Source organism: Aspergillus japonicus (genome assembly GCF_003184785.1).
Source record: "Aspergillus japonicus CBS 114.51 unplaced genomic scaffold BO86scaffold_1, whole genome shotgun sequence".
Taxonomy (NCBI): domain Eukaryota; kingdom Fungi; phylum Ascomycota; class Eurotiomycetes; order Eurotiales; family Aspergillaceae; genus Aspergillus; species Aspergillus japonicus.
In genome coordinates this window covers 1,140,267-1,162,880 of record NW_020291638.1, presented here as the reverse complement: position 1 = coordinate 1,162,880, position 22,614 = coordinate 1,140,267, and the positions used below count along the sequence as shown (strand labels likewise).

At 51.0% G+C, this 22,614-nt stretch overlaps 9 protein-coding genes across 9 annotated transcripts; 4 read left to right on the top strand and 5 right to left on the bottom strand.

Moving 5' to 3' along the window:
- Window positions 1-714: 714 nt before the first annotated feature.
- Window positions 715-2,103, top strand: BO86DRAFT_301026 (putative aminotransferase; the record flags this gene model as incomplete). Its single annotated transcript, XM_025667471.1, has 4 exons — window positions 715-747; window positions 815-1,016; window positions 1,065-1,323; window positions 1,389-2,103. The coding sequence occupies 4 exons, from the start codon at window positions 715-717 to the stop codon at window positions 2,101-2,103; spliced, it is 1,209 nt and encodes a 402-aa protein (XP_025533554.1).
- A 328-nt stretch (window positions 2,104-2,431) lies between these two features.
- On the bottom strand, window positions 2,432-4,036 carry BO86DRAFT_351667 (transcription factor domain-containing protein; the record flags this gene model as incomplete). Its single annotated transcript, XM_025669440.1, has 2 exons — window positions 3,860-4,036; window positions 2,432-3,802 (listed from the first exon to the last, which is right to left on the bottom strand). Exons 1-2 carry the CDS (start codon window positions 3,917-3,919, stop codon window positions 2,432-2,434), a joined length of 1,431 nt encoding a protein of 476 aa, XP_025533553.1. The 5' UTR covers window positions 3,920-4,036.
- Window positions 4,037-4,256: 220 nt separating this feature from the next.
- BO86DRAFT_328230 (DNA-directed DNA polymerase delta POL3) lies at window positions 4,257-7,981 on the bottom strand. The gene is made up of 3 exons (XM_025668633.1): window positions 7,463-7,981; window positions 5,224-7,409; window positions 4,257-5,174 (listed from the first exon to the last, which is right to left on the bottom strand). The coding sequence occupies exons 1-3, from the start codon at window positions 7,856-7,858 to the stop codon at window positions 4,436-4,438; spliced, it is 3,321 nt and encodes a 1,106-aa protein (XP_025533552.1). The 5' UTR covers window positions 7,859-7,981; the 3' UTR covers window positions 4,257-4,435.
- Window positions 7,982-8,492: 511 nt separating this feature from the next.
- Window positions 8,493-9,230, bottom strand: BO86DRAFT_394428 (O-methyltransferase; the record flags this gene model as incomplete). Its single annotated transcript, XM_025673200.1, has 2 exons — window positions 8,493-8,701; window positions 8,753-9,230. The coding sequence occupies 2 exons, from the start codon at window positions 9,228-9,230 to the stop codon at window positions 8,493-8,495; spliced, it is 687 nt and encodes a 228-aa protein (XP_025533551.1).
- A 937-nt stretch (window positions 9,231-10,167) lies between these two features.
- Window positions 10,168-11,237, top strand: BO86DRAFT_405628 (aminotransferase class IV; the record flags this gene model as incomplete). The annotated part of the gene is made up of 1 exon (XM_025674108.1): window positions 10,168-11,237. The coding sequence occupies exon 1, from the start codon at window positions 10,242-10,244 to the stop codon at window positions 11,235-11,237; it is 996 nt and encodes a 331-aa protein (XP_025533550.1). The 5' UTR covers window positions 10,168-10,241.
- A 62-nt stretch (window positions 11,238-11,299) lies between these two features.
- On the bottom strand, window positions 11,300-12,851 carry BO86DRAFT_384723 (NAD(P)/FAD-dependent oxidoreductase). The gene has a single exon (XM_025670946.1). The coding sequence runs from the start codon at window positions 12,515-12,517 to the stop codon at window positions 11,330-11,332; it is 1,188 nt and encodes a 395-aa protein (XP_025533549.1). The 5' UTR covers window positions 12,518-12,851; the 3' UTR covers window positions 11,300-11,329.
- A 554-nt stretch (window positions 12,852-13,405) lies between these two features.
- BO86DRAFT_7811 (putative protein kinase) lies at window positions 13,406-16,049 on the top strand. The gene is made up of 4 exons (XM_025677673.1): window positions 13,406-13,422; window positions 13,475-14,256; window positions 14,311-14,567; window positions 14,658-16,049. Exons 2-4 carry the CDS (start codon window positions 13,620-13,622, stop codon window positions 15,843-15,845), a joined length of 2,082 nt encoding a protein of 693 aa, XP_025533548.1. The 5' UTR covers window positions 13,406-13,422; window positions 13,475-13,619; the 3' UTR covers window positions 15,846-16,049.
- A 77-nt stretch (window positions 16,050-16,126) lies between these two features.
- BO86DRAFT_384721 (uncharacterized protein) lies at window positions 16,127-17,409 on the bottom strand. Its single transcript, XM_025670945.1, has 4 exons — window positions 17,092-17,409; window positions 16,875-17,016; window positions 16,542-16,743; window positions 16,127-16,420 (listed from the first exon to the last, which is right to left on the bottom strand). The coding sequence occupies exons 1-4, from the start codon at window positions 17,243-17,245 to the stop codon at window positions 16,166-16,168; spliced, it is 753 nt and encodes a 250-aa protein (XP_025533547.1). The 5' UTR covers window positions 17,246-17,409; the 3' UTR covers window positions 16,127-16,165.
- A 1,557-nt stretch (window positions 17,410-18,966) lies between these two features.
- Window positions 18,967-22,494, top strand: BO86DRAFT_384720 (phosphatidylinositol-3,5-bisphosphate 5-phosphatase). Its single transcript, XM_025670944.1, has one exon. The coding sequence runs from the start codon at window positions 19,090-19,092 to the stop codon at window positions 22,174-22,176; it is 3,087 nt and encodes a 1,028-aa protein (XP_025533546.1). The 5' UTR covers window positions 18,967-19,089; the 3' UTR covers window positions 22,177-22,494.
- The last annotated feature ends 120 nt before the right edge of the window (window positions 22,495-22,614 follow it).

Here is a 22,614-nt window from a genome sequence, read left to right as displayed (position 1 = left end):
TGGGATGAAAATATGTAGACGGAGTAAACTTATTGTAGGCAAGGTATCATACAGTAGAGTGAGGGTACTCATGAATTGTCTATTCTTGTTGGTAGCCTTTGATTTATGTTCAGACTTACTATAGGCGATGACTGACACTGTTAAAAGTGCTGTCACTGGCAATTAGTAGAATTTGGTAGAGATAAAATGCGGTAGTGAGATGTCTGTATTGCGCGGTCTTGAAGGTACTCTGTCATTCCTGCAAAATCTGTACCTGCTACTAGTCGATTGCTACTCATGATTAGACACCGTCCGTCCAAGAGAGCCTGACTTGATCCTTCTATGGACCCTCCCTGATCTGTAGCGAGTCAAGGTTCTCAGATTCTTCTAATGACTCAAATCTCTGATGTTGGTGACTTTGCTGCTATAGACCCACTTGTCTCCTAGGCAGGTCTCCTGGGCGCGCCTTATCGATAACGAAGATGAGGTCCCGAGTCCACAGACAATCCTAACCCAATCCGGCAGTGTAGGCGATTCAACCAATCACGTCGTCCAACAGCATCCAAACCATCCGAAGCATGGTTGCTCCACGGAGCCACGGCAAGGACCTCGACTCGCAAAAACTTATATAAAGCAACATCCTCACGCATCTCCGTATTCTCAAATTGAATTTGTTTCCTTGCAGAGCTCATTCTCAACGGATCCGATCGAACAATACCCCCAAACCCAGCTACCATGGTGAAACTCGCAGAATTCAGCGTCGAACGGGTATGACTCCCCTTCCACCCGCAGACCATCGGATGCCATACTAACGACAGCAATACATGACCAACAGTGGATGGACCTCTACGAGAACGACGCCCAGCACAACCTCGCAGAGACATGCTGCGCCTCTATCTCGTTGAACGACATCCTCCAATTTTCCGGCGCCTCATCGGCAGACGTCCCACCACTCATCGATTTCTCCCGCAAGCAGACGTACGGCGCCATCCGTGGATCCGCCGGGCTGCGAGCGAATATTGCGAAGCTCTATCAGGGTTCTGGCGTCGCCTTGCAAGGACACGGCCAGCAGCAGCAGGGCGCAGCTCCCGCAGGCATCACCGCGGAGCAGGTGCTTGTAACCACCGGCGCCATCCATGCCAATTTTCTGGCCCTGTATACGCAGGTCGGACCGGGTGACCATGTTATCTGCCACTACCCGACGTACCAGCAATTGTACTCGGTTCCCGAGTCGCTCGGTGCGGAGGTGAGCCTGTGGCGCTCTTCGGCCGAGAAGGGGTGGGCTCTGGATTTGCAGGAGCTGCGGGGGTTGATTCGCGCGAACACGAAGGTGATTATCCTCAAGTGAGTTCTCCCATCCCTCTCGAACCGGAAGACAAGGAGGGTGTGTTGTTAATGATGTATTGAAGTAACCCCCAAAACCCCACGGGCGCGGTCGTTCACCGCGACTTCCTGCGCAGTGTCGTCGAGATCGCCCGGGAACATAACCTTATCGTTCATTGTGATGAGGTCTATCGCCCGATGTTCCACTCCCTGCCGCAGGGAGAGACTTCTCCGCCCTCGATCCTGGAGTTCGACTATGAGAATCTTGTCTCCACGGGGTCGATGAGTAAGGCTTTTAGTCTGGCGGGTTTGCGGATTGGGTGGATTGCGTCCCGGAATCAGAGCATCATTGAGGCATGCGCCTCGAGTCGTGATTATACCCTTATCTCGGTGAGCCAGGTTGATGACGAGATCGCGACGCGCGCGTTGGGTTCTCCGTGTGTAGAAAATCTATTGTCCAGGAACCTGGATCTTGCGAGAACGAACTTGGATGTTCTTGCGACGTTTCTGAAAGAGTTCAGCTGGGCGGTGCAATGGGTGAGACCGCAGGCGGGCACGACAGCGTTTGTCAAGTTTGTGAATCGGCAGGGAAGCCCTGTTGACGAGGTGGTGCTTTGTGAGCGACTGATGGAGACAACCGGCGTTATGCTGGTGCCCGGGGGTAGATGCTTTGGTGAGAGTGTTGATTTCAAGGGCTATGTGCGTGTCGGCTATGTACCGGAACGGGAGGTGTTGGAGCGTGGATTGGCGGCTTGGAGGGTGTTTATGCGGGAGGAGTATGAGAAATTGCCCATTGTGTGAGGCTCTGGCCTGGGTAACCAGAAGTGATGTAGCAAGATCGTGTCCCCGATAGGAGCGAGATAGATCATTGTAAATAGTGAGGAATGGATTGAGATTTTACTAGGTGTGACTTTTATACGGGTCTTTTGGATGGGATGAACCTGATTGGTGTAAATGCCGAGGCCGTACACTTACCGCATATAATAGCAAGTATTATTTGCATTGCGGGTACGTGAGTGGGTAAAGGCCTTGCTGTGCAGTATAATACCTTCTGGTCATGAGGCACGAGGAAAGCAATATTCCGTACCCAAAACATCAACATACCTCTTGTTCCGGACAGGCAGTCCACCTAAAACAGGACCAACTCCAGCCCAAGCTGTGCGAAAAACGCATCCCATTGCAAGGGCGTCCCTGATGCCCAGAACAGGTTCAATAGCTCCCGAGCCCTTGTAAAATTCCCCATTCCAAGACTCTGCATGTTGGCCATCCTTCCTTGAATGATGGAGCGTTCGCTAGACGAACCCGTCTCACAACCAGCGCTGAAGACAGGCCAGAGAATGAGGATATTCGCCGCTGAGAATGGGCGGATGTCTTGGATGGCACGAATGATACCCGCAATATCGGCTCTGACTTTCGGGTGGCTGATCGGCAACTTTTGAACACGGCGGTGTAGATGCAGTAGAGCGGTATGAACAAAGGCGCGATGTGTGTGTTGTAGTTCCAAAGCAAGTTCTCCTTTGCTTTTCATGGTTACGTCGGAGACAGTACTGTCAAGCAATAGGAAGAGTTCGTTCTCGAGGAGCTGGCTTTGCTGCAAGACCAATTCATCTTGTGGCATATCGTCTGAGGTACTCGCAGTCATGCGTTGTTGCTGGATGAGATGGGATACTTGAGTCAAACAAGGGACTAATTCCAGTGAATAACCGCAGACATCATCGATATACCCGGAGCTCTGACCAAGAATATCATTCAAAGGCTCCTGTGCGGCCTCGGAGGCGAATGCTGTGTGGCTCTGTCCCGACAGGCTCGCTATTAAATTCAGCGTCGTGAACCATTTGACTAGCGAATGGATATACGAGTCCTGTACCCAGCGAGATCTCTCCTGGGCTAAGAAAGCATTTAATAGCTGCCTGACTCCGCTGAGATGCGTCCTCCAGACGTGCATGTTACCATTACAGACGTCATTTGTGCATAATGCCATTGCTGTGGCGACTGTCTCGGTAGATAATCTCTGGCTTGACTCGCCAATCGTCGACCGCAGGCTGGAGATGGCAAGGTTTGTGAATTTCAAACACGCTATCTTGGACGACGGACTCGCATCCTGCACCAGCCGGCTGTGATGGCTGCAGGCTGCGGCTAGTAGCGCATATAAAAGATGAGGTGTCTGCAGCGAGGCACTGATCATTCGCTGTAGAAACAGATCGGGCGCTGCAGGGAATAGCCTGGGTGCTGTTTCCGTGGCGAATATGTGCATGAAAAATCTGGATTGTTCGGACGACAGGGCTGGCGAGAAATGAAGTGATGGTTGATTGGCCAATGCCTCTAGGCTCTTGATGATGCTCAATTGATCCTGTCGATCAACTGCAACTCCTATGCGAGAGGCACTGAGCTGCTGTCTCGCCGGGCGAGGTTCCACTCCCTGGCCAACGACACTTAGATTGTATATGCAGCCCTTAGGATAGCGCTGGCATCGTGTGCATACAGGCTTCTGCAAGTCGCACTGTAGGCAATAGTTAGTCAGGGCTTTCCAGGCTTTAATTGATAAGGATGAGGCTACTTTGACTTTCTTCCTCCTGCACTCAGTGCAACCGTCTCGTCGCCGCTGAGAGACTTGCATGCTGTCATCGTGCGATAAGAGGCATGTGTCGTAAACTATACAGCCACAAGGCTATATTGTAAGTCACGAGACAGTTGATTCCTTGGGTAACGAGCTAGCAAGGAGCCTGGATCGATATACTTCATCTTCCATTTCCATTTCCCGAGGACGAAAGAAAGAGAAACAATGGATGACAAAGCACGCTAGATGGAAAGAAAGATCCAGACACTAAACCAGTTAGGGACAATTATCCGATCCAGCCAACCGCCGTCCCAACCGTCCTTTAGTAGGTCAGTCATGGCTCCAGCTTGAACTTGGAATCCCAGTCCATGCCAATCTGCTTGAAATTATCGTGTGTCAAGAATATAAGGTGAATTATTCAGTCTCTAGAGAAAATGGCCGTACCCGGCTGTGATGCTATCTAAAGACTATCATGACTTCGAGCCATTCTCCAATACGCCGTTGCTCCCAGGTCCAAGCAGACGATCAAGTAGATATACAAACCCTTTAACAAATACCAAGCCCAGATATCATCGATCACCATGCACCAGCATCAAAATCAAATCGAGCCAGCTCTTTTTGGGAGTCTTCAACATCCTTCTTCGCCTTCATTCGCATATAGAAAATAGGACAGTCGCGAGACGAGCAAATAACCTCACAGTGCAAACTGCCTTGGCACCGCTGACATTGCGTCCACAGACGCCCAAAGCGGACCTCCAGGTCCGAGACCTTGTTCAAAGATCTGGTGTAGAGTTCACCTAGACGAGGACGACAGTACTCACACACTGCACCGGCCATTTCTTCTTTCCCTGACAGGGGTTTCTTGCAGCCCAAGCAGGTTTGGGTCTTCTTCGCAAACTTCATCAAGCCTCCCATAGTCGGTGCCGCGACAGAGATGGATCGGGTGTGTTCACCAGTCAGAAGCTGATTGGCCTTCTTCTCTCCAAGAATGGGCTCGAAAATACGGCCGAGAGGATTAGCGAGCTGGTTGTCAAGGTAGTACTTGGTGTCGATGGGGATGTTGTTCTCCAAGACATAGATGGGGTCCTCAGATCGTTCGTAGTTCTTCGAGCCACCAGCACCCTTCACAATGACATATGCGACACGATCTCCAAGAGTAGGTGCTGAACCTGCATCACGCTTCCTCATGCGCTCGGCAAGCTCCACGTGTGCTTGCTTTGCTGTATATGCATCCTTTGAAAGGGCTTTCGTAATGACCAGTTTAGACATATCGATTTTGTTTTGCAGAAGATCCGAAATAGTGTCCTTGACATAGCTGCGGGGAATATTAGCAAGATGATTGTAACCGTAGGAACGAATCTTACTCTTGAGCGCCATCGATGTCTCTGTCAATCAGGATTTTGTGCAACACTGTCTCGATGACATTTTGCACCAACAAGCAATTGTCACGGCGGACAGTCTCAATGCCCTTGGTGTCCATCTTGTCGTATTTCTTGGGATTCGTCCAATACAGACCAGCATACCGCTTCTTGTTGATCAGGAGATAAGGGAAATAGACCTTTTCGAATTCAAGCTTGATGGGTTTCAAGAACTTCGAAGAGACAAACTCAGATGCCTCTTGTCCAAGCTTCATTGCTTCCTCCAGAGAATCAACGCCGAATTTGACCATAACAGAGTCAGTGTCTCCGTAAATGACCTTGGCATCATGAGAATAACCATTTGCAATGGTGTATCTGGCTTCAACTTCCTGCTTCGTTTTCTCGATCATTTGACGTCCGTAACTAGTTGTGCTACTAGCGATAGCCAAGCATGGTAGCTTTCCGACAGTTGCACCCGTAAGACCGTAAACACTGTTGGCACTGATCTTCAGAGCAAGCTGTCTTCCATTCAGGACTGCCTTCTTAAATGGATCAGTCTCCACGGCAAGTTCCTTCTTTGCCCGCTTTCTAGCTGTCAACAACTCCTCAAGAATTTGCGATAGAAGACCTTTGCGAACGTTGGCTGTAGCGAACATATCTCCATTTGGTGTCACAATATAGTCTTCATCTTTTTTGAGCTTGAGTCGCTCTACACTATTCTTGTTCAGTAATGTGGTGTAGCAGAGATTGTGCGCTTGAATAATAGAAGGATATAGCGATGCGAAATCGAGAGTAGCGATTGGTACGCCATAGTAGCCTCTAACAGGCTCAATGACAGTCGCACCCTCATAGTCCTGCTCATCTGTGGATTTCATGTTGGGAATGACAAGCTGTTGCTCCAGCGCCTTTCGGAAGAGCTGACTGATGAACTTGACCTGTTGACCTCGTGACAACAAGAAGTTGAAAGGAACACCCGTGACTCTTGCCATCTCAGTATAGTTGACCAAGCACATGAGCTTGTCCATCAGTCTTTGTGGCAAATAGGCATCTTTCAAACAGTAAACCGCTAAACGTCGCCTGGAATCCGGGGTGCCGTTATATAGCTCGGTGATCATTGTGTGATGCACATCTTCCTTCTGTTCTCCTAGAAACTCGTAGGAAACGGAGTTCAGTGTATAACTTCGCAGGTGATGATCTCTCTGTACCAGCTGGAGAAGATCTAATTGGATTCTGCCGTTGGTGTTTGTCGACTTCGTGTCACGATTACCCATTTGTTTGCTGGAAAAGTTTGTTTCCTTGGCTTGAGACGCCACGCCATTGAGTCGAGTCCAATAAGGAAAGCCAGTACACTTCAGATGTTTGGCACGATCCAGAAGATATGGAAAGTCGAAGTTGGCTATGTTATATCCAATGATGACGTCTGGATCTACTTTCTCCACAAAGTCGCGCCAGGCCATGAGCATCTTGGACTCATCCTGGAACTCCAAAACCTGAGTGTTGACGATAAGACTGCATGTATCCAAGACGAAAACATTGCGAATGAAAGGCTTCGACTCTCCGTAGCGGGTAACAACATTCGCAATTTGGATGACCGGGTCCTGATTCGGTTCCGGGAAGATTCCCTTACGACCGGCGCATTCAATATCGAAAGACAGGATGCGAAGGGGTGCCATCTTAGCCCACTCGCCGGTCGGATGATGCGAGATCAGATCGCGATAATCTATACTCGCTTCAATCTGGCAGTTCGATATCTTCTCACGAGGACCGAACAGCCGGTACTTTCCCGCCTTTGCCTCGACCCATGACATGCCCGAGATGTCCACGTCAATCATAAAGCGGAGGAGGTATTGGATGTTGTCGAATGTGAGGATACCGCCTTCTGAGTTATTCCAGAGTCCCTTATAGTTGAGACTCTGCGCACCTCCGCTCTCCAAAGCTCCCCGCAATCTGCTGATGTGCTTGGGCTCTGTGACAGTGATCTTGAGGTAGTAGCTCTTCTGATTGCCTTGGAAGCCATAAATGTTTTCTCTCATCGTTATTTGTACCGACTGAATTGTGGGTTGAAACTGTCCGATCCGACTTTCGAGGAACGCTCGGTAGGGCTCGCAATCATCTTTCGTGAAGTTGACAGGCGCCGCAATATATAGATAGTGTTGGAAACCAGTGACATGAAGCAAGACGGATTGACCGGCCTATTGAAGAAAATAAGCAAGTACCAGAGAGAAGGACAACTGCGCAACCATACCTCGGTGACTCCAAAAAGACGAACCGCGGTCTTCCCTCCGTGGATTGCACCCTCTTCCGCATCGATCTGTTGGAAACAGATATTATCCTTCGAAGCATCGAACACACCGAGCGGCGGTCGCTCCCACTGCTGATCCTTTTCTGAATTGTTTTGCTTCAACCCATTCATGTCCTGGGTCAATTTCTCGAGAACTTCCTCCTCGAACTGGCTCTTCTGTGGTTGACTCGAGCCGGGAACCTTTCGCTGGGCCTGAGTACCCTGACTGCTTCTGAAAGAAGGTCCATTTTCAAGCTTGCGTTTCTTCAGCGCCGTTGGTGACTTAAGACCGCTGCTGCGAGGATTGTTCGTTGCCTCGCCCAGAACCCGCTTCTGGGGCGTGGTGACGGCTTCAGGCATTGTGACTGCTCATATATCACGAGAGAGAAATGCAGATGTGCTTGACCGAAGCGTAAAGTGAAATTGAAATGCTTGTTGGTCGGGAGGTTTGGGGCGGCAATGCTGGTGTCGCGGGAAGCCAACTGCGCTCCAATTAATGAAAGTTCGTGTCCCGTTCGCGCCGTGACGTGACACCCGCTACGCGTTGAGTGGGTATGTCACGTGATGATATGGCTTGGGGAATGAAGATCGACTCCGCATTATCTCCGGCTTTGTTGCCCCCATCGCTCGCCGTACATGTCGAACCGTGGGGTGTCATAATCTGCCTTCCTGTGCTGCTACAGAACCAAAGCACTCAGAATTTACTCTGCAGCGATCAAATTGCTTGTAGCTTTGATAGATAGCAAGTTTGTCTGAAGAAACGGATTCATTTTAATTATAAGGAATGAAACAGCGCCTTTTGTGCTTCTACACTACAATCCGTCTTTGGCCACCTTCTTGTAGAGGCCGCAGTTCTTTGCTAACAAGGCTTTGGTTATAGGGCAGCTTCATAACGATTCCAACACTATCAGTATGACTCAATTGGCGCTTTGCTTTCTCAGTACACCACTGCTGGATGCCTATCCAACAATATGTCCTTCCCCCACCGCCACTGTTACCCTTGCGGCTGATATACGCTCATCTCGAGTCCATTGTTGAACGGGAGTGTGAGATTCCTAAAACCACTTCCAGGCGCACGCATGTAGCCAAGGAGTTCTTTGCAATGTTCTGCAGCACTAATTGTGTTGTCGGTAATGATGACAGCACCCGGTCGCAGTGCCGGCTGGACCAATTTCAAGACTGGAAGCAGCATCGGGCCCCAGACTGTCACTGTCAGCACAAGCCTAGACTGTTGCAGGATTTCGAATCACTCACTATCCAGCAATAGCATGTCTACCGTTCCCAAGTCGTGCTTCAAAGTCTCCCTGATATCACCCTCTCGCAGCTCGATGATTTCGCTGACAGAGCTACCGCATGCATTCCAATGCTCTCGAGCCTTCTTAGCTTTCTCGGGCTCATGCTCCGTTGCGATGACTCTTCCTGCGCCACCCGTAACTCCGGCGTTGGATGCAATAGCCAGTGCGAGATAGATGGTGCTCACACCGTAGGATGTGCCAGCCTCGACAATAGTTTTAGCGCCGGTTGCAAGGCCCATTTGGTAGAGAAAATAGGCTTTGTCTTGTTCGATGGCAACAAGCTTGTCCCGCATTTTTTCAGCGACACTTTGGGGTTTGAAGTCATCCCAAGTCATGTGGGCTTCTTCTGCTGCTGATCGATTGTGCAGCGTGGAAAGCAGCGACAAGATGTGTGGGGAGACATGCTTGAGTGGGTGATTGCTCGCTTGGGAGGCCATGATTGGCATGGAAAATGACAAGGCTTATAGTTGTGATCAAAACATCGGGGTTGCCTGCCGCCGTATTTATACCTCTTTCTCATACTTGTAGCTTTCCTTGCAAGATTCGATAGCCCATGGCTGCTCTCTATCCTTCTGGCAAACTACCCCTGCAACAACAAAGTTGTGAGTCATATGGCTGGGTTCCCAGTGATCGAGTCCGTGCGATATGCGACCTGCTTCGATGGAAAAGGCATATCCGATGTGAGTACCTAGTATGCTGTGGGGAAAACAGCGAGGCGGCGTCCTGTCAGCCTTCATCCGCTCAATCGACTAACCGTCCCAAAGCCAATTTGGCTCCTCCAAGATGCATCGTCTCCCTACCTATTCAGGCTAGAACTGGCGCAGCGAGATGAAGCGGAGCAGTCGATGACAGCATCAATTTGACTATTGGACGCCCTTTGATAGCCATCGCGCGGTTTGTGGGCGGATTCAGCGGAGCCTGGAGTGGTCTAATTTAGCCTTCTCGGCTTGATACCATGAGGGCATCATTTAGCTCCCCACGCGCTAAACAGGTTTGTGTGCATCTCTAACTCTACGAAAAAACATGTCTTGATTTTTTCTGTGTTTTCCTAGGTACAACGACCTACATACCAGGCTCCGCAGAATTCCGGTGTTCGAAATGCAAGCAGAGCAAGCTGCGCTTCACAACGGATTATTGTACATCGTTCTACCCATGGCCTGACAAATCCATCTCAACCAGTCTGGCAAGACCTCTCTTTAACTTCAGGGAATGAATTCCGCCCACGTGCTGGTTTAGTCATTGTGGGGAGATCAACGAGTGAGAATAGAGAGATAAGCATGGCAACTGCATCGATATGCAGCTCAAAATACTAGGTAGCTCGTGTGTTCCCCTCACATCCATTCCCCTCTTTTCGAGACTCGCCAAAAGACCATCAGTACACCCAGATCGAATCGAACGACATCCAGACACTCGACGATTATACAGTCATTCTCCTCACATCCCCCATTATGGCCACCATGGATAAGATTTTCGCCGGCTACTCCGCCCGCAAAGCCGCTCTCGAAACCGTAACCAGCAACCCTTTCACTCAAGGCATCGCCTGGATTGAACGCAGCCTCATTACGCTCCATGAAGCTCGCATTCCCTTGCTCGACGAAGGCTTCCTCCACGGCGATTTGACCTACGACGTCCCCGCCGTCTGGGACGGGCGCTTCTTCCGCCTGGACGACCATCTCTCGCGGCTAGAGCTCAGCTGCGCGAAACTACGCATGAGACTGCCTATTCCACGGGACGAAATCAAGAGCATTCTTGTTGATATGGTAATCCGCAGCGGCCTTCGCGACGCATACGTCGAGCTGATCGTCACGCGCGGCCTGCAAGGCATTCGGGGTAGCAAAGACCCCCTCAGCCTCACAAATAATCTGTATCTATTCATCAAGCCGTATGTCTGGGTGATGGAGCCCGAGGTGCAGCGGACGGGTGGACATGCCATTGTCGCACGCACAGTACGACGTGTTCCACCCGGAGCAATTGATCCGACAGTCAAGAATCTGCAATGGGGGGATTTGATTCGAGGGGCGCTGGAGGCGGCGGATAGAGAGGCGACATATCCATTCTTGACGGATGGGGACGCACATCTTACCGAGGGATCAGGGTATAATATCGTTCTGGTTAAGGATGGGGCGATTTATACTCCTGATCGAGGGGTGTTGCATGGGGTCACGCGTAAGAGTATTATAGAGATTGCGCAGCGGGAGGGAGTTTCGGTTCGCTTGGAACCGACACCAGTTGAGCTGGCTTATCAGGCTGATGAGATTTTCATGTGCACGACTGCTGGAGGTATCATGCCCATCACAACCCTGGACGGTCGGAGGGTGGGCGACGGGAAGGTTGGCCCGCTGACAAGAATGATATGGGATAAGTATTGGGACATGCATTATGACCCAGCTTATAGCTTCGCTATCAAGTACAAGGGTTCTTCGGACAGCCGTGCGAAGCTTTGAACACTTACGAAAGTTGAGGATTGGGAGAGAGTATCATTTCTGGTGATATGCGCTGAGATCATTATCATACATCGAAAATTTGAATGCGTGGTTCAGTCCGAGCTTGCAACGGTCTTATAGATATGGTTGTACCCATCCAAAGACTCCTGTGTCAACTCCTTTATCTCCCGTCCCTGGAATCTGTTGGGATCCAAAGCTTCCTTCAAGGTATCATCAACAGCCTCCCCCTTCATCAGTTGGGTCAAGAATTTGGCCGACCCAGCTGCATGGGTCACCCAAACAGCTGCAGCCATGTACAGCCCAGTCACCTCAGCAACAGCTCCCACCAGTGGCATATTGTCCGGTGTCATCGAGAAGATACCGTTGAACTTCTCTCTGATCTCCAAATTTGTCGACTCTGGGATGAACTTCATAGCGGTATCCAATGTTGCGCCGAAATCCTCAATCCAGTCTCCGATGGCCGTCTCGGTCGGTTGCTGCGCATGTGGCGGGTGGTCATAGGAGCCTAGCCCATAGAAGGTACCGTGATCACGGGCATAGACGTGGTGTTCAGGCCATCTGACCCAAGGGGCTTTATGTTCGCTCAACTCATGGTACTTGCCGTACATATACGGATGTGCGACAGGGACAATAGGAATGGGCGTCTGGAAGCTGCAGAGCTCGGGGGCCCAGATGCCAGTGGCGATGATGACCGTCTTGGCCTGGACGAATCCAGCCGTAGTCATCACACCCTCCACCTGGCCATTGGCTTGTTGAATCTTCGTGGCATCCGCCTGGAGAAGCTGCACACCCCTCGCCCGTGCCTCATCTTGGAAGAAGGTGGTGATTCTGATGGCGTTAGCAGCACCATCACCGGCGAAGTGCAACGCGGCGGTGTACTCGCCCTTGATCAAGGCAGGGGCCATATTGGTTGCCTGTGCGGACGAGATGAGCTCAGCTTGGAGACCAGCTCTTTTGGCCGAGTCATGTCGCTGCTTCAGACGCTCCGCTCCTGCAAGGCTGGTCGCCAGCTCGAGGCCCCCAACCACGTCAAATCCACCAGGGATCTTTCTGTACTCCTGGACCGTATCCTGGGCCAGACGGGTCAAGACCTCCGATTCATTGTACTGGCCAACAAATCCAGGTGCATGGCCGGTGGAACCCTTCAAGGGTGCAAAAGAACGATCAATCAACACGATCTTCTTGCCCATGTCTCCTGGGGAAGATAGAAAGTACCCCAGGGCCGAACCCACGATACCAGCGCCGATAACGGCGATGTCTGCGGTGTGTAAGGCTTGCATCTTGGTCAATGTTTGAGTTGTGCTGTGTGTTCAGAGCTCATCACTATGGGCCGTGGCTTGTAGCCTATATATGATCCAGCAGAGCCAAGCCAGCCAAGCTCGCCGCGCGTGTGTCTCGGCGCATCGGTCCTAGATCAGTCGGTCTCGTATAGTTGTCTGCCCCCCACTCTGCTATAGTGACCAGTGCTAGCAGGCTTCTTGCCCAATCCACCCCCACATTTATCCGTCTTCAGAGCCGCTTTGTACCGGTGAGTGGTGGGACGATACCATTTTCGGTCAATACTCGGAATTCCAAGGCACTAGCCTATACTTCAACTACATTTGCAGGGCGTGGTGTAAAAGCTGGAAGGGTGGTTGTTGCGGCCGAGGTCGGCCAGGGATGATGAGTGGCGGTGGAGAGCCGTGATTGCCTGAGGCAGAGAACGCGGGATGCCGGAGCCCCTCCAAGTGACTCAATGCAATTGACAATTCTCAATTTCTCACCCTCTCTCTCGCTCCCTCGCCCGCGTACCCCACCCCGCTTCGCGCCAACCCAACCTGGATGGCTCCTGCATACAATTGCAATTCCGCGTCCATCGTCATACAACCTTTGTGACCATCGTGTTCATATCGTTCTGTGTCACTATAGCAGTTCACCTCCTCGTGTATCGTGTATTGTACACTTGGGGGTTAATTGCAACCTCCTCGGTTGGCGCGTTTTCAATGGCATCTTCCTTTGGAATCTGATGGAACATTTCACAAAAGAGCAGAGCGGAGCTATTCCCTTAATTGATTATAGGTGGTATTTTCCAATTGTGTTCAAAGCAACATCCCGGGATTTTTCGCAGCTGCGCTCAGCTTTAAAGAAATCTGTATACTTCATTTGCTGTCTCTCAGAGCCTATATAAGTCTAGTATTGTTACTGAGTGAGGAGCCTTCTTCTCTGCATCTCACGGCATTCTTGCTAACCGGACATAGGAAAGTCACGGCAGTCGGTTTTTTATACTTGTTAAAACTATCGTTCAGCCAATTGGCCACTGGTTGGTCCAACTATACCCATTTCACCTTGATTTAGCGTGGCATTGGAGCGGCTATTTTCGTCTTTTGTTGAATTTCTGTCATCATGTCGATGTTTAGAAAGCCTTCGGAGATCTCATCGTCGTCCAGTTCAGACGAGGAGGTCCAGGATCTTGATATCTCGGGGCCCCGTCCTGAGGTCCGCTCAAAGCAGCGACATCAGCCGAAGAAGAAGGGCATTTTGTCGCCTACGTCAGCAGGCGACAGCACTGATGTTGACGGTCATGGAAAGATGATGACCGCTGCCCTTCTCGAGTTCTATTGCCTCAGTCGAGCCGCGGATCTACTCAACGCGCAGCCAGGCTCCCACGGGCAGTACACTCGGGATTCTCCCGAGGCTAGAGCTCTCGGGCATGATATGTACACTCGTCAATCGGAAGTCCTCTCTCAGCATGGAATTGTGAATGAAGGTGCAGAGAAGGAAGCCTTAAGGCCCACGAGACAGCTCTATCGAGATACGTTGGATTTGATCGCTAGCCGTTCCTTTAAACGCCTCGACTTGCATGATCTTCAGTCTAGATCGGCCTCTGTTGGGGGTGCTTTGCCGAAGACTTCCAGTGAATTGACACTCCACAAAGGTCGTGCGGGCTATACGCAACTCGGACGAAATGCCAAGTCTTTCAATTCACTGCAGGAGCTCGACATCGACCACCTTTTTAACCCACGTCTGGCTCCTTTTCTGGGTACGGAATCCCACTCGGCCCTTTTCGACGGTATTACTAACTCGTGCGATGAAGAAATGTCGCGCTACGCGTTACAGTTCGAGGAGATCAGTGTTCTAGGTCGGGGCGCATTTGGGGAGGTCTACCACGTGAGAAACCATGTCGATGAACACGAGTACGCAATCAAGAAGATAGCTCTCAGTCGGCGACGATTGGCGCAACTAGAGGGCGGCAACAAGCACCACTTGGGGGAAATTCTGAAAGAGATCCGCACACTTGCCAAACTCGACCATGCCAATATCGTACGGTATTATGGTGCTTGGGCAGAAAAGGTAAATCCCCTCGGCTACCTTGATTTTGACAAACTCGATCTTTCCTTGTTCAATGCGTCGACTGTTACTGACTCGGCTTCCACACAACAGAACTTGTCACACCATTCTATGGCGTCGCAGATGTCGGTGGCGGAAAGCCAGAACAAACAACTGGCGATCGTCTTTGAGGAGTCTGAAACTTCGGCTTCCGACCACGCACTGCGTACTTCCACATCGAAGTTCACCTCTGTAGAAAGCATGGATGACGAAGACGACAGCTCGGCTGGCCCCTCGATCTCCCATAATCCTACTCAGGACCAGCCTTCTTCGCTTCGCAACGCGGAAGAAGATATCTTCACAGACGGCCTCAGTCACAACCCTTCGAGCATGCAGATTCAACGCAGCCGTAGAAGAGGTCTTGAAATCCCTGCAGTGATCTTGCATATCCAAATGTCGATGCATCCGATATCTCTCCACGCATATCTCAACCCTCGACCCAGCACACATGCAGATGACTCGGGGAAGCCACGGCGTCGCCACTGCTTCCACTTGGTTCCCTCCTTGCAATTGATGGTGGACATTCTTTCCGGAGTGCTTTACCTGCATTCCAAGGACATCATCCACCGCGATCTCAAACCGGCCAACATCTTCCTCTCTTGTCCGGAGAAACATCACACCCACACCTGTTGTCATCCCTGTCAATCCGACGGCGGGGCGGGACTTCATTACTGCCAGCCTCGGATCGGCGACTTCGGCCTCGTGGCTGACATCTCGCACCTAAACGATCCTCCATCCGACAGCTCGCCTCAGTCCACAGAGCACGGCTCACCTATTCACCACATTGTTGGTACAGAATTCTATCGTCCACCTCTCGACTCGAGCGGGTTGATCTCAAGCGGGAATGTTCACCGCTATGCCCAGGAGGTAGGGATGGAGCGGCCGATGCATTATGTCTGCGACTGGTCGCTTGACGTTTATTCATTGGGCATCATTCTCTTTGAGCTGCTCTATCCTTTGAACACGAAGATGGAGCGCCATCTTGTGCTGGATGATTTGACCAAAGGCCCGTACAAGAAGCCGCCAACCGCATCCATCAACGGAGCATGCCTGCCCAGAGACTTTATGGACAAGGTGCACATGGGCGATGTGAAGTTGAAGAATGGAAATACGGTGGCCGAAGCCTTGGTCAGCTGCATTGGAGGTATGCTGGATCCCAACCCTCGCCAACGCTGGCGGTGTGAGGTCGTCCAGAAGTGCCTGCGAGAAATCCTTGCTAATGTGCACCCGGACTCGTATTGATGTGATATTCTACATATACTACAATCAATTCGACGGCATACGCACAGGGCTGTCATTAGGTTTAGAGTAAGTAACCCTCTGCATTTAGCGCATAGCGTTGAAGATTTTTCTTAAATAGCATCAACTTTTATACTATAATCTCTATATCATAGCCACAGACCAACGTCTTCAAATATATACACCCAATGGCAGGGAAATCCCAGATGTCTACGTTCTGCTCCAGTCAAGCATCTAACCATAGTTACAAGCACATGTAAAACAAATATGCTCACCAACAAAAACCAGTATTATATAATTCAGAAATCAGCTATTCCCCAGCATTATCGCTTCTCAAGCTCCTGCCGAAGCGCATCAACCCACGCCAACTTCCCTTCCGCGAAGATCTCCCCGGCAGGGGGCATACGCGCGCCCTGGTCGAGCAAGATGGTTCGGATGATGATTCGGTCTCCCATGACGGCCTGATGATGGTAGATGTGGGACGTGCAGTTGGGGCAGAAGTAACAGTGGACGGGGTTTTCGGAGGCTCCGGTGTAGGTATACGTGCTGGGCTTTCCGGAGAGGATTCGCAGTTGATCCTGTCACCACCATCATCACCATCGTCCTGGAGATTAGCTTTGTTTCCGCTTGCGCCATGGTGTGTAGTAGGATGCTTTTGCGAGCGTGTGCGCTGCGGGGTGATGAGTAACGGTCACACACCTTGTGGATGATCTGATTCATCGAATAGGGCCCACCCCCGAGTTTGCGGCACGTCTCGCAGTGGCAGAGGATGTGTTCCGGCTCTGTGATCTCGGCCGTCCAGGAGCAGTCACCGCAGTGGCAGCTCCCGTGGAACGTGCCGGCTCCGATGGTGGGCTTCTTCGCTGGGGGCCCGAAAAGGATGCCGTCTCGGATGTCTTTACATTTGGCCAGATGAGGTTGGCGTAATTGATTGGGGTCGGGTGCCGAGCTTACCTATAACGACCGAATCTTCTCTGCAGGCGATTGTTAGTCACCTCCTCCCCGAAGCATACTGAAGGGCCCAGAACATACATCAATGGCGCTGCATTCCTCGAAAACTCCAAATGCACCGGATCCTCGGTCAAATAGTAGTCGAGATCGGCCTGATTCTCAAACTCCAGGACGAATCCGTGCGTCATTCCTTTGCTGAACGGTTCCCAGCTGCGGTTCTTGCCTTGAGAGTTTTTGGGAAAATATAGTTAGCATTCCCCAGCATCCATGTCTAGATGTTTGCCAAAGGACAACGCACCTGCTTTCATGCTCTTCATGTATGGGCGCCCAGTCTCCGGCTTCTTGCACTTCTCCTTCAGCGCGAGAAAGACGGCGAAGTGCTCTTCGAACTCACTCCATGTTATGGAGGGTTTGTATTTGAACAGGACGATGTGGGTGATCACCTCCGTCATGGCGGTCGGTGGTGGTTGGCTGGTTGGTTGGTTGGGCAAGCTAAGGAAGAAGGCAGTCGAGGACCCGGGGCGACAAGGCCCTGTCCCCTGGGGAGCTTTTTTATACCACTAGGCTTCCATCAAGGCTGCTTTGTTCTGCTGTGTTGCATTGCGTGCTTTTGAAGTGTAGGATGTGCCAGTGTGGGATAGTAGGATGGCCGGAGGGCGCGGGGAGAATTACTTTGTTGGGTCGGGGGAGTTGCTTTCCCCGCGCGGGTGCCGAGTTGGGGAATTTGGGGTAAGAGCGGGTGCAGGGCGGATGGGCGGGATGCGGAGGAGATCCTTGCATTACTTTGTGCTCATAAATGGGATAGTATGTCTTGATCCCATGGCATTGTCGTCGGGCACGTTTGTTGTTGTTCGTGAGAAGCTTGAAATATTTGACAGCTAATCCTTCAGCAGGTTCAAATCCCTGGAGCGATCATGAAATGAGAGACCAACTTTGCACCACCTGGTCTTTTGGTGATATAGAAAACAAGGGGCTTCGGATTAGAATAAGATACTCGACATATCTTCATTTCACCATGACTGCGACAGAGAAGCCAATGGCACTGAAGATCGTGACAACGGACACACTGAACAACACGGAGACACGGCGGTGATCCAGGGGAGCAATATAGATACATGTGGCTGTTGAAATAGGCCGGCAGGAGACCAACGTTCATCATCATGACGGATAAGCAGTCTCTACTACACTTGACAGCTCTTAGGCTTCGTTTTAGAAGGACTCGAGCTAGCTGGAAGACTCGATCCGCCACAAGAGGCCACCATCGGATTCAATCTACTTGAAAGATATGAGAAATAACCTCCAAGCTCTGCAAAGTATTCCGCACGCACTGTGGCTACTCTTTGCAATGCTTGAATGCCCGGGGATTCGAGCATTTTACAACGGACGGAACTCTAGGTTTGTTCTTCGCCTTTTGTAAACGCCTGTCCCGAAGCTGCATTGCCATGATAGCGATGGTTTCAGTGTGTAGGGGGGACGACTATCGCATCACTCAGGCTTGCCTTTGTTTTGATATTCTTGGAGCAAGGCACGAGTTGTTCATTTCCACTGCTAGTGAGGGAGACCCCAACTTGCTTGCTTCTAGCTCTTGAGTTTAACTCCGCTGACTTGCCCCGTCCGTCACGTTTTACAATAGAAGATATGCATTGCAAGTAATCGTGCTTAATTGTCCTGTGCAAAAATGGGAAGTCACGGTTATAGAGGATAGAAAGCAAGAACGGAGATGGGAACAACCTGGCTTCACTTGTAGCCGTAGCCAGATGTGAAGTGACTTAGAGCCCACTATAAGTGCCCGGTCTTTGCAGGCAAGTCTTGTTGCCAGAGCTACTTTGTTTGACAGATTAGGGATCCCCTTTCAAACGGAGTGCGAATTACTGAGCAAACATCCATCTCTCCATTCTTCCACACTCATTAAAGCAGCAATATAAGGAGCAACACAGGTATTGTTTGCGTGTTAAGTATCATTCTATTTCTGATTTTGTTCTAGGAGCTGGAACTGTATGTTCAGGAAAGGACATCCTCTCTTCCATCAAACCATATATTAAATCACGTGTCATCTTACGGCATCACGTGCTCCAGCAGGAAGCAGTGCGTGACGTCACCAGCAGCAGCAATGGGTAATCTCAATACCAAAGTTACCGGTATGTTGCCCCAAACACAAGCCAACTAAAATCATCTCGACCGCCAAAACTTCAACCATTGGATGGTCGTGGCTTTTGGAAGGACTGTCATGGCCTCTTGAGATTGCACGCCTCTGATTTTCTGGAACGGGCTTCCATGAAATTCAGCTGTCATCATAATGGAGAGCCTTGATGGAATTTCCATCCCCCGCGATGCTGCGGAAGATTGCAGTGTTGGCCATCTCGACGGCGGCCGTTCTTCCAGAGCATCTCGAGATGGTAGCAGCTCTCCAGACTCTCCGACTGACTTCAATTTTCCTTATGCAGACACCTCCTTCACCTCTGGCTCGAGCAGCAAGCTGGCTGGCGACCAGCCCGAGTCAGCGTTGCGAAGCCTTCTCGACTTGGAAGACGATCGGAAGTCACCCCGCGCGGGCTCACCGTTCCCCTCGCTACCCTTCAGCGCCCCTTCAGCTCCCACAGCCCCTCTGAGCGAGGAGGGCGAGGAAGCTGAAGATGAAGAGCCGCAGGTCGCAACCTCCTTCGAGCGGGACTCGACGCCCACTTCGGCACAAAAGCAGCGATCTGCGTTCTTCGACACGGGCGGCGAAGAGGGAATCAACCGCATGCACAAGTTCTCGCTGTACGAGACAGCCACCCGCTTCTACATGGTCGGCATGGACTTGTCGGACACACGCTTCCGGATCATGAAGATCGATCGGACCTCGGAGTCGGGCGAGCTGATCATCTCCGAGGATGACATTGTGTACAGCAAGCGGGAGATGAGCCAGTTGTTGGATACCATCGACGACGGCAATAAGAGCTCGGGCGGACTGAAGCTTAAATGTAGCGCCTGGGCTATGCTTGGATTCATTCGCTTCACGGATGCATATTACATGCTTCTGGTGACAAAGAGAAGCCAGGTTGCCATGCTCGGCGGTCACTACGTCTATCAGATTGACGGAACTGAGTTGATCTCGTTGACGACGTCCAGCTCTTCCCGCCTGCGACCGGAGAAAAACCCCGAGGAGGCAAGGTACATTGCAATCCTGAACAACCTTGATTTGACCCGGTCGTTCTACTTCAGTTACTCTTACGACATTACCCATACTCTGCAGCGCAATATCTGCCGGGAGCGCAAAGCTCATCATGAAGGACAACGCAAGACATTCCAGCAGGATTACAACCCGATGTTTATCTGGAATCACCATCTTCTCACCCCAGCTCTTACCAAGCTACGCAACCCTTGGGAGTGGTGTCTTCCGATCATTCATGGTTATGTCGAGCAAGCCAAGCTGTCGATCTACGGACGGATTGTGTACATAACAATCATTGCTCGTCGTTCTCGGTTCTTTGCTGGCGCTCGTTTTCTGAAGAGAGGAGCAAATGACCTGGGCTATGTGGCCAATGATGTCGAGACCGAGCAGATTGTGTCTGATATGGCGGCTACGTCGTTCCATGCGCCTGGTCCGCTGCTCTACGCTAATCCACTCTATACATCATATGTCCAGCATCGTGGTAGTATCCCACTGTATTGGACTCAAGAGAACTCCGGTGTTTCTCCCAAGCCAGATATTGAGCTGAATCTGGTTGACCCTTTCTACTCTGCTGCCGCTTTGCATTTCGACAATCTCTTTGAAAGATATGGTGCCCCAGTCTACGCATTGAACTTGATTAAAGCTCGAGAAAGGACCCCACGCGAGTCGAAACTTCTCAAGGAATACACCAATGCGATTCAGTATCTCAATCAGTTCCTTCCTGAGGATAAGAAGATTATCTATCAACCTTGGGACATGAGTCGTGCTGCAAAAAGTCGCGATCAAGATGTGATAGGGACACTCGAAGATATTGCAGGGGACATTATTCCAAAGACTGGGTTCTTCCAGAATGGTGTCGATGCCGAATCCGGGCTCCAATTGCAGAACGGAATAGCGAGGACTAACTGTATCGACTGTCTCGATCGTACGAATGCCGCTCAGTTCGTGATCGGCAAACGCGCGCTTGGCCATCAGCTCCACGCTTTGGGAATCATCGATGGAACAACAGTGGAATACGATTCGGACGCTGTCAATCTGTTTACTGATATGTGGCACGATCACGGTGACACTATCGCCATTCAATACGGAGGCTCTCACCTGGTCAACACCATGGCAACCTACCGCAAGATTAATCAGTGGAGCAGTCACTCGCGAGACATGGTCGAGAGTTTCAAGCGATACTACAACAATTCCTTTCTTGATGCTCAACGCCAGGAAGCATACAATCTCTTCCTTGGCAATTACATCTTCTCCCAGGGACAGCCAATGTTGTGGGACCTGTCTACCGATTACTACTTGCATCATGCCAATCCAAGGTCGTGGTCAAACAAGAAGCGTCCTCACTATATCAACTGGTACAATCCGGACAACTTGAAGAAATTCGAATTGCCGCCCCCTCCTAAGCCGCTCAAGGAACCGTTGTCACACTATGACGACTATTGGCTCGAGTACTATCGCCCGCTAGCAGTCTCATCATTCTCCAAGGTGTTCTCCTACAAGATGAACTCCACCCTCCGGTACCTGCCTTTCCGCCCCGGATCCGGTGCTCCCTACGACATAAGCCCGTTCGTGCCCAGAATTCCGCATGAACCGGTGAACCGCGAGCGTCAGACCCACCGAACTGTCAAGATCCAGGAACCGGATAAAACAGTAATCGGCCGTTCCAACTCCACAACCTCGCAATCCAACCGCCGTTGGCTGAACCAACCCCTTTCCGCGGACAAACAGCTTCCGGCCGCAGGAATCATGAAACAACCCACATACACGTCTTTCGGAACGCCTTCACAGACCACCGCTTCCCTCCAATCCTCCCTGGAACCCGGTGCCGCGCCCAGCAAAGCGCAAATTGCTCAATGGACCTTGGGACAGCTCGTGCACGACTCCCTCAACCCCACGGTCACCGCCGCGGAAGCCGAAGAGTACGAACGCTACATCAACCATCCCCTGAAAGTGCCCCTCGTAGTTACCTCGGAGAACGAACTCACCGCAACCTCGATCCGCGAAAACGAAGCCAACCTCGACTACATCGAGTATGCCAACAAATGCAACGTCGAGGAAGCTACCCTCGAGGCCAACGCACTCGAAAACCTGGCGGATTATGTCGAATACCTCAACGTTCCCGAGACCGGGCTGACCGTCGTCGCGGAGGACTACGACAAAAAGCGATACAAACGCTACCGGCAGTGGTTGCGGGGCAAGAGTCTTTTCAAGCAGCGCGTCGATGCCTGAATTGGTGTTCATCACTCCTTAGGGGAGGGGATAGAAGCATGTTTCATGGAAAAAGCATGTTTAGAGAGAACTTTTGTCTTCTGATTGATTTTCGTCCCGCTTTGTTCAGATTTTCCACGCATTGTGTTGTTCACGAAATGCCCCTTGTCATGACATGATACCCCCTTTGCCGCGTGTGCGTGCCCACTTCCTGATGTTTTCTGCTGCCATCTTATCCTGTGATTTTTCCCGTTGTGATTTACTTGTTCCATCGGGGTTGAGGAAAAAGTGGAGTTTCATATCACGTTGTAACTACCCAGTACCTATTGTGACTACTTCTCAAAGATGGTTGTAATAAAGATCAGCATAAGATTGAAGCGTTACTTCAGTAGCTCAATTTTGTAGGGAATACTCGGATAACGTCGCCCTGACCATGATCGGGGCTTTCATTTCGGTATC